At 36.6% G+C, this 13,617-nt stretch overlaps 1 protein-coding gene across 1 annotated transcript in view; it reads left to right on the top strand.

Moving 5' to 3' along the window:
- Positions 1-618: 618 nt before the first annotated feature.
- CUNH14orf39 (chromosome unknown C14orf39 homolog) overlaps positions 619-13,617 on the top strand; it is a 32,757-nt gene continuing 19,758 nt past the window's right edge. The window contains exons 1-4 of the mRNA XM_029085146.1: positions 619-667; positions 981-1,037; positions 4,607-4,733; positions 9,900-9,989. Of these exons, the coding sequence (XP_028940979.1) occupies positions 619-667; positions 981-1,037; positions 4,607-4,733; positions 9,900-9,989 (323 nt within the window). The remainder of the gene's footprint in view (positions 668-980; positions 1,038-4,606; positions 4,734-9,899; positions 9,990-13,617) is intronic.

The following is a 13,617-nucleotide window of genomic DNA, read 5'->3' as shown; positions in this document are numbered from 1 at the left end:
TCCTTTTTAGAAGACTACACATCTCCCAGACTGTTTAAAAACCCATAACTGAATTTCTGCACGTAGCAGCACTGTCCAAACAGAAGAATGAATTTGTAATAATCTACTTTCCATTGTATATGAGGTCTGTCTTTAATCACACTGATGCATATACCCTCTTATTTAAATGTGCTTTGCAATTACTGCGGGAGGAGCGTAGGGAATGGATAAGTAGCTTTTCCATTACCAGCATTGCAGTCGACAGGCTTAGCAAACCAGCCGGAGTAGAGGCTGCACATTTTATACACAAGCATCTTCTCTTGTATTCTTCATGCCTCCAAAGAGCATTAAGCCTCTCAAAGATAGAACTGCTCTAGGAACAAAGCTTTACCTAAATTATCTACCTCCTTTATTCCTAACTGTGCTTTAGACTTTCAATGAGTCTATTACCACTATCAGTGAGAAATTTAGTTTCACTAAAGTGGTTTAGATACTAATTTGAATGTAGTTAAAACTTGTTTTCTCCCTTTTGTCTGAAAACACATGGTATTGTCTTGTGATTTTGACTAGTTTATTGTATCAATAAAGCTTTTTACCGTGTAAATCCTTTAATTGCGTTTTTCTTTTGTAGCTTACACAATGAGTGACAGGCTTTTGAACAACTTAGACAAACTTCTGGTCGAGTTTGGTAGGTCATTATATCATATATTTTTAAATAAATAGTTACTAGTGCGATATATATAGTGATGTTTTCTGCTTTAACTAGTTACATTAACTTCAAATAAATTTATAATATTAAGGTTTTGATGTTTGCCTACATAATGTCTCGTTAGCCGTGAGGTTGTGGAGAGGGGTACCAACAGCTATTTAATAGTAAAATTGCTATTTAGATATTTTGTTAAAATCTTTATTAATCATTGTTTATGCAATTAATGCTGCACGACATTGAGCTTTTTCACAGCTCAACTCATATAATGAAAAACTGTTAATTTTCCTCTTAGTTTTCCAGCTCAAACAAACTTCTTATGCTAAGGAACATGTGAATCAACAGATAAATTGTGAGTAGCAATAAATTACAATTTTATTAGACGTTGAACACACTGCTTTTGTTTCATTAGTTCTGGTGCATGTTCTGTGTTTCAGGGGCGGAAGCAAGCCTGATAATGAAAGCTGTCCCGTGTCCTGCTCTCACCCTACCTCATCCTTTGCCATCAATACTTGCTCATTCTTCCTAGCAGACTTTGCTTTTGCTTGCAACTTTTAGCTAATGCTGTTCAGCTGTCTTGTGGACAGCCAGTTTCATGCTGCGCCATTTCCTGCTCTTACTCTGCAGCTCCTCACAGTCCCTGGCAGTTCTTTGATTCAGCTGTGCTTGCTCAATACATCTGCCACTTGCCTCCCTTTCTTTTTTCATGTTTTTTGTTCTTTCCAGATTTGGACCTCTGCCTCACTGCTTCTCGCTTTCTGTTTTCTTAAAATAATGAAAGTTCTCTCAGTTGCTGCTACCTACTCAAGCCTGGTTCTTCTTTTTTTTTCGATCAAGCAGCTGGTAATTTTATTTGAAATTCAAATCAGTAAATCCAATGAGAAAGTCTTGCTCCACATCAAATTCTTCCCCCCCAAGACTTACAGACAGCATAATATTATGGACTTAGGTCTGAATTTATTTTTTTTTTGTTGTTGTTACCATGCTACTATGTGGAATGACTCACAAGAATTGTTGTGGTAGAAAAATTACTCTTTAGACAATGTAAGGACACCTCTGCTCATCAGTGGTACTTCACAGGCATATATTGAAGCTCGTAACCTTAAGGAAAAAGAACAAGAGAGAATTCTGGTCTAATTGGCAGCATTTATAATGGTCTTGAGTGATATATCCAAGCAAGTATTTATTCAATAAGAAAATTATCAATATTAAATTGAAGTATCTTAAACATTAAAACATCTGTAACACTAAATCTGGTACACGTAGAATTCTGTTTTAACTCTTCACTCGCATAATTGAACCATAGAGTTGAGGTTTTTATTAACATCTACGCAAGCTTATGGTTAATGAACATGCTTTTAGGGAAAATCCAAAGGCTGTGTAGTAACAGGGCGTAGCTATTTGCATGTTCAGTTCAGAGATATCTGAATAGGTGTGAACTCACAGTCAACTTTTAAAAGTTTAGGTTAAACCTTTCAAAAACTTACCCAGAAATAGTTCCACCGATTTGATTTTGTCTCTGCGTGAGTATTACTTGGCAGAGGAACAGTTGTAGCATTCAGCCTTGGACTTTTAGTTTGAGATTCATCAGGCTTTTTGGCTGGAGTCCCTTTATAACCAGTGGAGGGAAATAGGCACTTTCAGGGTGTGATTTGTCTTACCCTGATAAAAAGAGTTTAAATTAGGTTAGATAAAGTAAGCTTTAAAAAATGGCTGCTTGTCTCTGCTGAGCGTAGCGGTAGCCATGGGTGCCTAGTTCTGAAGTAGGTGCTTGCACTGTAAAGTTGGGTGAGATGGGTCTCATCCACAAGGTTCTTGTGAAAGCAAAGGGTGAGTGGAACAACTCACGCTTGTCACAGAAGTGCCTCTCTGTAGAAAACACTAAATGAAATGTTAAGTGTGTAACTGGATCTATGTCATAGATAATTTGTTAATACAGTTGTGTTGTATCTTGATAAATCTCAAAATGTCACCTGCAGGATACTTCCAAATACACCTGTTTTTTTTCTACAGAAATGAAGCATCTGTCAGTTGTCCAATAGTTATGTTTCATGCTAAGTAAAGGCAAGTTACTGACTGAAGGTATTGAAAATATTAAGACATTGAAGATACTCAGGATAACTCTAGATATTAAAATACATTAAGAATATTTTGCTTTTCACTGACTGAAGTTTCTCAGTGAGAAGTGTTTTTTTCCGGTATGAATGCAGCTGGCATGGAAAGTGAATATATAGCAAGTAGAGCAAAACCAGACCCAAACTCCAGGATGACCTGAAGTTCTAGAGCAGTGATTCAAACAACTCAAGACACAACTCGCATAACAACCCTTCCCAGTTAAGTAGATGAGAAGGACAGAATGTCTGTGATTGACTTCTGCTCAGGGCCACCAACTTTGGCATCAGGGCAGCAGTGATGCCAAGGGATGATTTGGCACTAATAAATCCAAAACCTTGTATGAAAAAAAGAAATAAGCAACACAGAGGAAAAGAAATGTGCACCTAGTTGTGCTGTTTGCATTGCAGCATGAGCGTGCACGATAGCTCTCACAGCTTTTACTTGTGAAAGAGAACGCTGATGGTGGTCAACAATATAGATTCTCTACTAGCCACTCGTTCAGAAAACGTTATCAGCTGTCTGCTGCTAGAAAAGGTAGAATTAAGAACCTGCCTTAAGAATCTCTGCAAATCATAGAATCATAGAATCATAGAGTCATAGAATCATAGAATGATTTGAATTGGAAGGGACCTTAAAGATCATCTAGTTCCAACCCCCCTGCCATCAGCAGGGACACCTTTCACTAGACCAGGTTGCTCAAAGCCTCATCCAGCCTGGCCTTGAACACTTCCAGGGAGGGGGCATCCACAACTTCCTTGGGCAACCTGTTCCAGTGTCTGACCACCCTCACAGTGAAAAACTTATTCCTAATATCTCATCTAAACCTCCCCTCTTTCAGTTTAAACCCATTTCCCCTTGTTTTGTCATTAGTTGCCCTTGTGAAAAGTCCTTCCCCAGCTTTCTTGTAGCCCCTTCAGGTACTGGGAGGCCGCTATAAGATCTCCCCAGAGCCTTCTCTTCTCCAGGCTGAACAGCCCCAACTCTTTCAGCCTGTCTTCATAGGAGAGGTGCTCCAGCCCTCGGATCATCCTGGTGGCCTCCTCTGGACTTGTTCTAACTGGTCCATATCTTAGTACTATATCATAGTACTTGAGGATTTGTTGTTATAATGCATTTTTTTAATTAATTAACATCTGTCTCCTGTTAATTATCATACATTACACATTCCCACCTTGAGTCATATTCCCCTTTCTTATTTTTCTATTTCTGTTTCTAGTAACAGTTTGCTTAAGTGATGTTTTTATTTTTCCATTCTTGTAGTCAGCTTTCCCATTAAAAAAAATGGTGTTTCTGGCCTTCTATGGAAGAAAACAAATGTTTGAAAGAGACCTTTATCTCAAGCAACTTTTGTACTTCAATCAGTCTCCCCATTTGCAAGCATTACTGAAGGCAAAGTGGCTTACACTCTGTTTTCCCTGTATACTGCTTCTAGTAGCTGCAGACACCATGGACTGCAAAAAAAGAAGGGTCAGCTCTAACTGTTAAGAGTACTTCGCTTTGTACCACTAATAATTACTTCAGTTTTATTTAGACTGGGATGCAGAAACAGCACAACTAAATCTTTTTCTTCCAAAGTCAATCTCACAATTTTAGATGATAATTAAGGTAATCACCACACAGCTGAAACTCCTGAAGTTTTTAACTCACTTTGTTGTTGCTTTGCTTAATTGCAGACTGTCCACTCATCTGGCACTTTTGAGATTAAGTATTTTGGAAGAAATTTTTAACCATTGTGTATGTAGAATTTTTATTTCATGGAGACATTGAAAATACATATGCTTACTTTTAATTTATTTTTAATTTCAGTGTACACTGTAAAGATAACGGAAAAAAAGAATGAAATTGCTAGATTAGAGGAAAATATAAATAACAGCAATGATGCAATTGCTGAGTTGCACAAGCAAAATGAGAGGAGTAAGGAGAACTCTAAGGTGTAAGTATATTATAGTCTGAGCTTTGAGTTATGGATGGCATTAAGAAAGTCAGTGAGGAAGCAGTGTAAAAATAGGTAGGTACGTGTTCTGACAGGAGTGATGGTAAAGAAAATTTTAGTATTCTCCTATTTTTTTCAAGCTACAAATCATCAGGTACAAAAACTGCCGTATTATCCATCCCCTGAAAATGTAAATTATAGAAAAACAGACTACACTGAAGTTTGTTTTAGTTTTTTATTAGAATGAGCACTTTTCAGAGATCACAGGTATTTGCAGTGTGCTAAAGTATTCAAGTCGTGAGGTAATAGAGACACATTTTTTCTATGTTTGGTTGCATCTGAGTTCTGTCAAATTTGAGCACTGTTAAAAATTATCTTTTTTCACTAAAAAGCGTTAGTAACTCTCAGTGTCAATAAAGCTGTGTTATGTTCTGTGTTTAATTCTGAATTTGACTTTCTGAAATGGAAGCATCTTTCTGTTCTTTGTTCACCATGTGTTTCATGTTCCTCTTTGTTCTATATGTATTTTCTCCTGAGATGGGTTGTAACTGCCTCTACATACAAATATGTGTGTGCTTCTACTAGGAGATTTTGATACAGTTTTTACTGCAGACTGCAAAGTTGTCCTCTAGGCACACTGTTTTGATGAATGCAGTGGGCTGCGGTTCACAGTTTTCTTTGTAGAAATTTTTCTGGCAGATTATTAGTGTAAGTTTAAATGCAGATCACTTTTGGATCTTAGTAATTAGAAGTGTCTCAAGTGAGAATTTGGCTACAAGGAGTTTTTTCTTACTGACATGGAATGTCTAATTTTGAAAAATGCAAATCTCAGGTGTCTGCAAGGGGAGCTAAAAAGGCAGTTCTGTATTTGACAATACCGGGAGGTTGGCCCAGATGATATAATCCTGTCTGTTCATTGCAGCGTTCCAGCTCTCCACAATCTGTCTAGTTCCTTGGCAGCTGAAGGCATGATTTGTTAGCAAATTCTATCCATTTTGTTTTCTTGCAATTCGATACCTAAAGATAAGTACTTGAATAAAAATGTCTATAAGATATATTTTTTTTTTTTTTTAGGATGTGAATGGAGAAGGTGGGTGTTTCTAAGAATAAAAAGGGAAGTAAAGATAGCATCAGGGTCCTTTCTAGCTTTGTTTTGAACTATTTGAAAACAGAAGAAAGAATGGAATTGTTATTGAATGAAGTGGCTAGCTGTTTGAATCAGTTGCCATACTATACTGTTTTGTAGCTTTATCGTAAAAAGAGTTAGGAAAAGATTTGACCTTGACAAGGAAACTCAAGTTTTGCTTTACATTAAATTCTTGCCTCCAATGGAGTAAAAAATTAACACTTTTGTAAGTTTCCGAAACCATTCACACGACTTCCTTAGATATCTTTTGAAGTTACAAATCTGTTTTTGAAGTTACAAACTGTTAAGTGATACAAATAAAGAAATACAAAAATAAGGGTAGAACTAAGGATCTGATCTAAATTTTAATCATTGAATTCAATGGGTTTTGGCTCAGGTCCTACAAAGATTAATTAATGGTGTTAGTGTAAAGAGACTGAAAATGAGAAGTGACTCATTAATGAATACATGTATTCATAAAAGGACAATGCTTGCAGAAGAGTAGAGACTTTGTGTCTTAAATTATTGAAAATGTCATTTAACGACATACTGCAAACTGTGATAAACAAGCCCTAGCTATGAGATCAGACAATTAGATCACTCAAGTATTAGAATCATCTTAAACTTCTAAAATTTATTCTTGTTGATACTCCATATATACTGGACATGATTCTAATGCTGATTTTGTAAATTCAAATATTGTTTTGGAATCACAGCCACACTCAGAGTTGACTAATTGCCAGTAATGCTCAATAGAGCTCTCAATGAAACAACTTCTTGTCTGGATTACGAGACGTCGTAAGTATATTGAATCATGTCTGAAGACCTTGAACAAAAGATGAGATAGTCAACAAGTCTATTCCAATTTTATTGTTTCTCTTCTATTTTTTAAATTTGGGTTCAAGGATGAGATTTCATGGAAATAAAAAAAGAATGCCAGATGAACTCAGAATGTTGCTAATTTGGAAAAGAAATTGTTGTTGTCTTGTCCCACGAGCTAAAGTACAGGATATTTTTATTGCTTTCAGATTAGTGTGGAAAAAGATTTTTTTATGCCCTAGCTGATGAAAGGAAGGACAAATAAATGTGATCACCACCAAGAACCTCTGTGAAACAGTGATGCATTTAACAAGCTATTAGATGAGCTACTTGAATCCTGTCTACCTTATTGCATTTACAAAACAGTGTTCTTGTACCATGTGTTTTTTGCATGTTCACAGAATAGATGTGAACACAAAATGGTTTGTACTTTGATTAATAATGGCTCTATGACTTTTTAATTGCTTTTTTTTCCCCCTCCAAAGAAGGGCATGGGGTTTTCTGCATAAAATAGGATCACAGTGTTTGTGTGCCAGTACATTTTTATATAAGTATGTTAGTTTCAAACAGTGGTGTCAAACAATTTGTGCCAACTGCTAAATTTCCTGAATGGATGCTTTAATTTCTCGTTTGGCTTTTTTGTTGACAAACTTTACTGCTGTTATAAATGTTGATTGTATGTTGTGTTGTCTCACCACCTGGAGTACATTATTTTTTGTTCAAGGTTATAGGACTTCAGCAAATTAATTGTCAGGTCTTTGTTCTTTCTTTATTTCCTTGATGGAAATGACATTAAGTTAGTTGTTACTGAAGCCTCTATTTTTTTTCCACTTTTGGACTGATTGTCCAAATGTACATTCGTACTTTATGTGGTTGCACGCTACAAACCTTCCAGTTTTGAGCCATAGGGCGTACTCACGTTAAAAAAAATGCCCTTTACTTACCCTACTCATGAATATGCAGTGCAGAGTGACCCATACAGTTCCTTTCACCTGTCCAGTAGTGAATTAATTGCTTTGTTCAATTACAACCTTGTTCTGTATTGCCATTTCTGCTTTCCTCCTTGTTGATGTAACTCTTTAAATATAACTATCTCTGCTGTTGCAGATTCACTTAGTCTCTTCAGTCTTTATGGATTTTTCCTTCTTCTATTTCTTCAATGTTTAGCTTTGATAATATCTATGTATGTGTTCCTAAAATTGGCTTTTGTGTGTACATCTCCTAGGACAGATAGTTCCACGCAGACAAACTTTATTGTAGGTGTTTGTGTTGCCTTAGGGTAGCTTCTATTCTGGAAAGAACTTGAATTTGGAGATGACTTTAAGCCCTGACTAGAGAAAGGATGTGCTAATTTTTTCTATATAAGTCTCCCTTGGAGGGAGCATGTGATTTTTTTTTCATTAGAAATAGGATCTTTGTCCTACCCTACCCCAGGCTGTTCGAATGTTCAGCCATCGTCTGAATCTCAGCTCACAGAATCACAGGATGTCAGGGATTGGAAGGGACCTCGAAAGATCATCCAGTCCAATCCCCTTGCTGGAGCAGGAACCTAAATGAGATCACCTAGAAAGGCGTCCAGGCTGGGTTTGAATGTCTCAGGGAAGCTCCCAGCATCTCAGTTGCCTGTTGACAGCCTGTCATTACAGAGGTTGTTCTCTCAGAGTGCACAGAGTGTTTGGCAGTAGCACGTGCACCTGTTCAGCTCAGTAGACTAAAGTAATTTTTCTGTTCTTTCCCTCACCACACAGCACTTTGGTGTCTGTTAAGTCTTATTAAGATGTTACTCGCTGTTTGGAGGCTCTGTGCACCAGAGGTTTCTGAATTTGTTTCTTACTGTCTTCAGCTGAGCAACATCCTGGCCACTCATTCAGTTACAAATTTCTGTGAAATTGTCTTTTCTGAGGGCTGTTACCTCAGCTGGGAGGGTAGGAGACATCCAGGCTGGGATGGCTCATGCTCCTTACACCATCTTTTTTTCAAGCAGGATGCTTTCTTTTTAAAGACCCATTATATGCCTCTCCAAAAGATCTCATCTGAATTTAACTTGAATCAGAAAATTTATCCACCTGTTTTTGTAGAGTTCCCTCATCCAAGGAAGAGGCACCTCTAATACCTGGATGTTGCAAAAGTACTATTAGTTTACTAGTCATAAGTCCTTCATGTATTCCCTGAAGTTGCTGTGCTTTCAGTACAATCTACAGCATTCTGCTCTAAGAAAATCACTTTGGTGGGCTGTGTCATAGCTCTTACATTATAGGAAGCTCCTGAAATGAGAAGAAGAATAAAAAATGGATTAATTGTGTTTCAGGGCTGTAGAGGAGCCCCGTGAGAGGAGGTTCAGGCCCATCGGTTTGTTCTAGAGGAATCTGGTTGTGCCACTCGGCACCTCTTGTCTGGAGGCAGGTTTCTGGAATGGGTGCATTTAACGATGTAAATACACTGTATAGCCAGATACCAACTGCAGGAAATACGAACATATATGTGGATAATGACTTAGAGGTGTAAAAGAATGTTACTTGACAGCAACTGAAGTTCAATTCTCATCTGCCATGAATTTCTTATTAACTACTAGCAAGTGAGTTTTCCTCTAGGGGCAGAATGTGAGTTCAGATGTAGTTAGTAAGAGGAAGGATGTGGACTTGTGACTCCAAACTGCCAGGCCAGTGTTCCCAGTGCCTGGGCTGTTGTACTGAAAGACAGCATCTCTTTCTGCCTGTTTTCTGAGCAGGACTTGCTTAGCAAATGGAGGAAATTCTGAGTTTGTGACTACTGCTTGCATTTAGGTATGAGATAGTTGTTGGTGATATTGATGAGAACAAAGTTGTGTGCATCTCCAACAAGAAGATCATACATGTCTAAAGAATTTACTGATGGTGCTGAGTACTTCATATGTGGATTCAGATGCCTAATTGCTTAGCACTAGGTTCCAAAAATTAGTGAAGCTCATTCTATTTATTCCTTAAAAACGACTTTATAATCTTTGATAATAATATATTTATATTTTCTTGAATTTGCAGCTTTTAAACCTTAAGAAAATAAATGTATGCATGTAAAAGCATGTTGTACTAAACCTGATTATGTGTGACTTTCAAGACATTGAATAAACTATTTGCTCTAGTAAGCTAGCTGAAGTAACTTGATGTCTTAGTTTCTGAATGGCTTTTTATTAGGAAAGACCACTTATATTCTTTTTTTTTTTTTTTGTTTAACTTTCTCCACAGCTGGAAGCCCACCTATGTAATTCTTAACAAGCATGAAGAATATTTGAAAAATGAACTTGAAGCTTTACAAGAAGCTATAGAAAATGAGAGGTATCTGTGATCATATGAGATGAGGTTTCTATCTGTAGTACTTAATAACTTGTCTAAACTGATCAGCAAAGATAGTACATTTGCATCAAAAAGTTGTAAAGTTTTCAGGATAAGTGACTGAGTAATTAAAAGAATTTTCAGTTTACATTATTATGAGGTCATATGTTATTTTGTAGTTACCAATGTAATAGGATAAAATACTGCTTCTTCAAATTAAATTGTTTCTCAAATGCCTATTATAATTTTTCAGAATGTTGTTCAATTGCCTACAATTTCAAGAAAAGTCCAAGAAATTAAAGCAAACAATATTTTAGCTTTGGCAGAAATATGACATATCAGAACATATTTACAAGAGCATACATAAGTTTTGTCTCTGAGTGATTTTTTTTTGACCATTATTATGACATGTCTTCATGTATAGAATCATAGAGTCACAGAATGGTTTGGATTGGAAGGGACCTTAAAGATCATCCAGTCCCAACCCCCCTGCCATCAGCAGGGACACCTTCCACTAGACCAGGTTGCTCAAAGCCTCATCCAGCCTGGCCTTGAACACTTCCAGGGAGGGGGCATCCACAACTTCCTTGGGCAACCTGTTCCAGTGTCTGACCACCCTCACAGTGAAGAACTTCTTCCTAATATCTAATCTAAACCTCCCCTCTTTCATCTTAAACTGTGATTTCAGTAGTTTCAGATATTCAGGTTTGGGAAGACTTCTTTGAAAATACACAGGTTGTTGCTTGTTTGTTTGTTTGTTTTTTCCAGAAACATCATTTAATTGAACCTAAGCCTTTAAATTCGTGTATGGACTAAGTAAGATAACAATTAGAAGCATTCAGATAATTTTATGCGTTTCTTTATTTGTGAATATGAATTGCATGTGCTTATTAGAATATACAAGTCAAGATTTTGCATATTTCTGCATATTCTTCAAAATAATGACAAAGCATGCAAATTCAATATCAGATCCTGGAAAACAGGGTGAGTGGCTCAGGAAAGCCTGGTCTAAAACCATTTTGAGACCAGTTGAGGTAAGATTCTAGTCAGTATTAATTGCAAATTCAATTCTCTTCAGTCAGTGGCATTTCAGTTGTTTCATTTTCATTGATTAGATTCTGCATTTTAAAGAAATGATGAGTTGTGCAATGTAGCTGCTCACATTCTGTGGAATAAAGAACAGTCCCTGAAGATTTTCACTGAAATATTCAAAATGTGGTGTGCCAAGTTAACCCTCTAAGTTCTGTTTAACTCTCAAGTAAAATTTGGCTTCATTTTAGAGAGTCACTTACCTTTACTGATCTGCTTGTGGAGGGGAAGAGGTTGGTTATCCCATGTAGGTATCTAAATACCAATTTAGAGGTGTCATTTGAGGTAATTTAAAATGCTGGCTTTGATTCTTTTGTAAGTGTTCTTTTTGTCAGTTGTCCAAGAAAGCAGAAATAGCGGGCCTGATAGCCTTTAATTAACTCAGTTAGTAGCTTATCTGTCTTCTTCCTGTTCAGAGCTCTATATCTGGTGAAAAATAAGGCTAAATTGGCTTTCTATGAGTATATGATTAAGCCATTTTGGCTTTCACTAATTTGAGCTGACAAGCCAAAGAAGCATTACTTTTAAATTGCTTCTTTAGATAACTAGTTTCAATTCCAACATGAAAGTGTTTGATCTGTTTTCCTGAGCTTAATTATAAGACATCATGACTATAAATCATAAAATAAATTTAATTCACGTATTTTACAAAAGTGGCCTCTCAAATATAGTCCTTTTGTACTGAAGCATTTAACAGTGTATTCAAATCAGCAAGATGTGCATTCAGCAAATTCTAAATATTTAAATTAGGAAGAAAACTAAGTACATTTAGAACTTCATGTGCTGAATATGCTTTTTAGCCTGGCATTTGGGGGCACTGAGGACGTACTGCTTTAGATGGGATGTTTTAAAAGATGGGCAGATCAGTTTGCATTTAATTAGGCATTTATTATGGAGGTTTAAAAAATGTTCCACATTTTTTTTTTTCCATTATTATTGGTTTCAAGAACATGTAAGAACGCTTATATGAACTGGAAATTCATCCTGAAAATAGGTAATATGAAGAAGGAAAGAGGAATAACTAACTATTCACATGATGTTCAGGGGTTTTGTGGGTACTGTCCTTTTCCCATTGTCATTAGATTAAAACTTTTTCTAATTACTTTAATGTGAACAGTGCTGAGTTCTAAATAGCCTATGTTTAACTGCATGAACTGGAGGATGTGAATTACTAATTAAAAATAGTGATAATTACTTATTAAAAATATTGACAATTTCTCAAGACTACTATACTATATGTGGCCATAAATATTAGCCTGTGGAAAATACATTTTGGGACAAGAATATAAAATTTGAGGATTATTTTCAGGAGCTTGAAATGTACCTGCTACATCAAATTATTTTACTTATTTATATTTTTAAAATGCATTTGTAATGCATTCTTAATTGTGTATCAGCAAATTTCTTAGTTGTTCAGTTATTGGTTGTAGCATCTATTAAATTAAATAGAACTGAATTACAGTTTGAGATAAAACATGTTCTTCAAAGAGGAATATTGTGTGCTTTGCAAGCAGTGGGAGCTGTTCCTTAGCACAGGCTTTATTCATGGTGCAGGTAAACAGGTGGGGCTCTGGCTTTGGTTGCTATTATGCACCTTAATTTGTTTCATAAAGGAATTTCTGACTAATCTACAGGTATACTACAGAGTCCAGCACAGAGCCACCAAGATGATGAAGGGAGTGCAGCATCTCCCTTATGAGGAAAGGCTGAGGGAGCTGGGGCTCTTTAGCTTGGAGAAGAGGAGACTGAGGGGTGACTTATTAATATTTATAAATATGTTAAGGGCGAATGTCATGAGGATAGAGCCAGGCTCTTCTCAGTGATGCCCAATGATAGGACAAGGGGCAATGGGTGTGAGCTGGAACACAGGAGGTTCCGCTTAAACTGGAGAAGAAACTTCTTTCCAGTGAGGGTGACAGAGCCCTGGGACAGGCTGCCCAGGGAGGGTGTGGAGTCTCCATCTCTGGAGACATTCAAAACCCATCTGGACTCCTTCCTGTGTGATCTCATTTAGGTTCCTGCTCTGGCAGGGGGATTGGACTGGATGATCTTTCGAGGTCCCTTCCAATCCCTGACATTCTGTGATTCTGTGATACTGATAACTTAATATTTTAAATTTTGCCTCTATTGTTCACGTAGCCTTTTTCCTAGAGGTTGACATTTCCTTCACGTTTTGTGATTTTATAGTGGTGTATTCTAATATCAAACAACTTTGTGTAATATTTCTTTCTCAGTGAAATGACTAGTCTGTGTTCATGGTTCATGCTGGATGTCTGTAGCTGTGATATCTCTTTATAACGTGTGCCATCAGCATAAATGCTTCAAACTCTTTTGTATTTTGCATATGTCTAAATTGATCAAATTTTTGCGGATAAGGAATAGATTATCAACATTTGAATAAAATGGCATATTTTCATTTCATTTTAAGCAGTTACTAAGTGTTTGCTTTCAAAGGCAGAGAGCAATATAGTTACTGGCCACTGGTTGTTATTATTCATAATTTTGAAAACTATGAATAGTTAACTCTCTTCTATGTGGGAAA

This window comes from Antrostomus carolinensis, unplaced genomic scaffold, assembly GCF_000700745.2.
Source record: "Antrostomus carolinensis isolate BGI_N321 unplaced genomic scaffold, ASM70074v2 scaffold9290, whole genome shotgun sequence".
Taxonomy (NCBI): domain Eukaryota; kingdom Metazoa; phylum Chordata; class Aves; order Caprimulgiformes; family Caprimulgidae; genus Antrostomus; species Antrostomus carolinensis.
The sequence above is the reverse complement of the archived record's forward strand: the minus strand, read 5'-3'. Positions and strand labels throughout refer to the sequence as shown.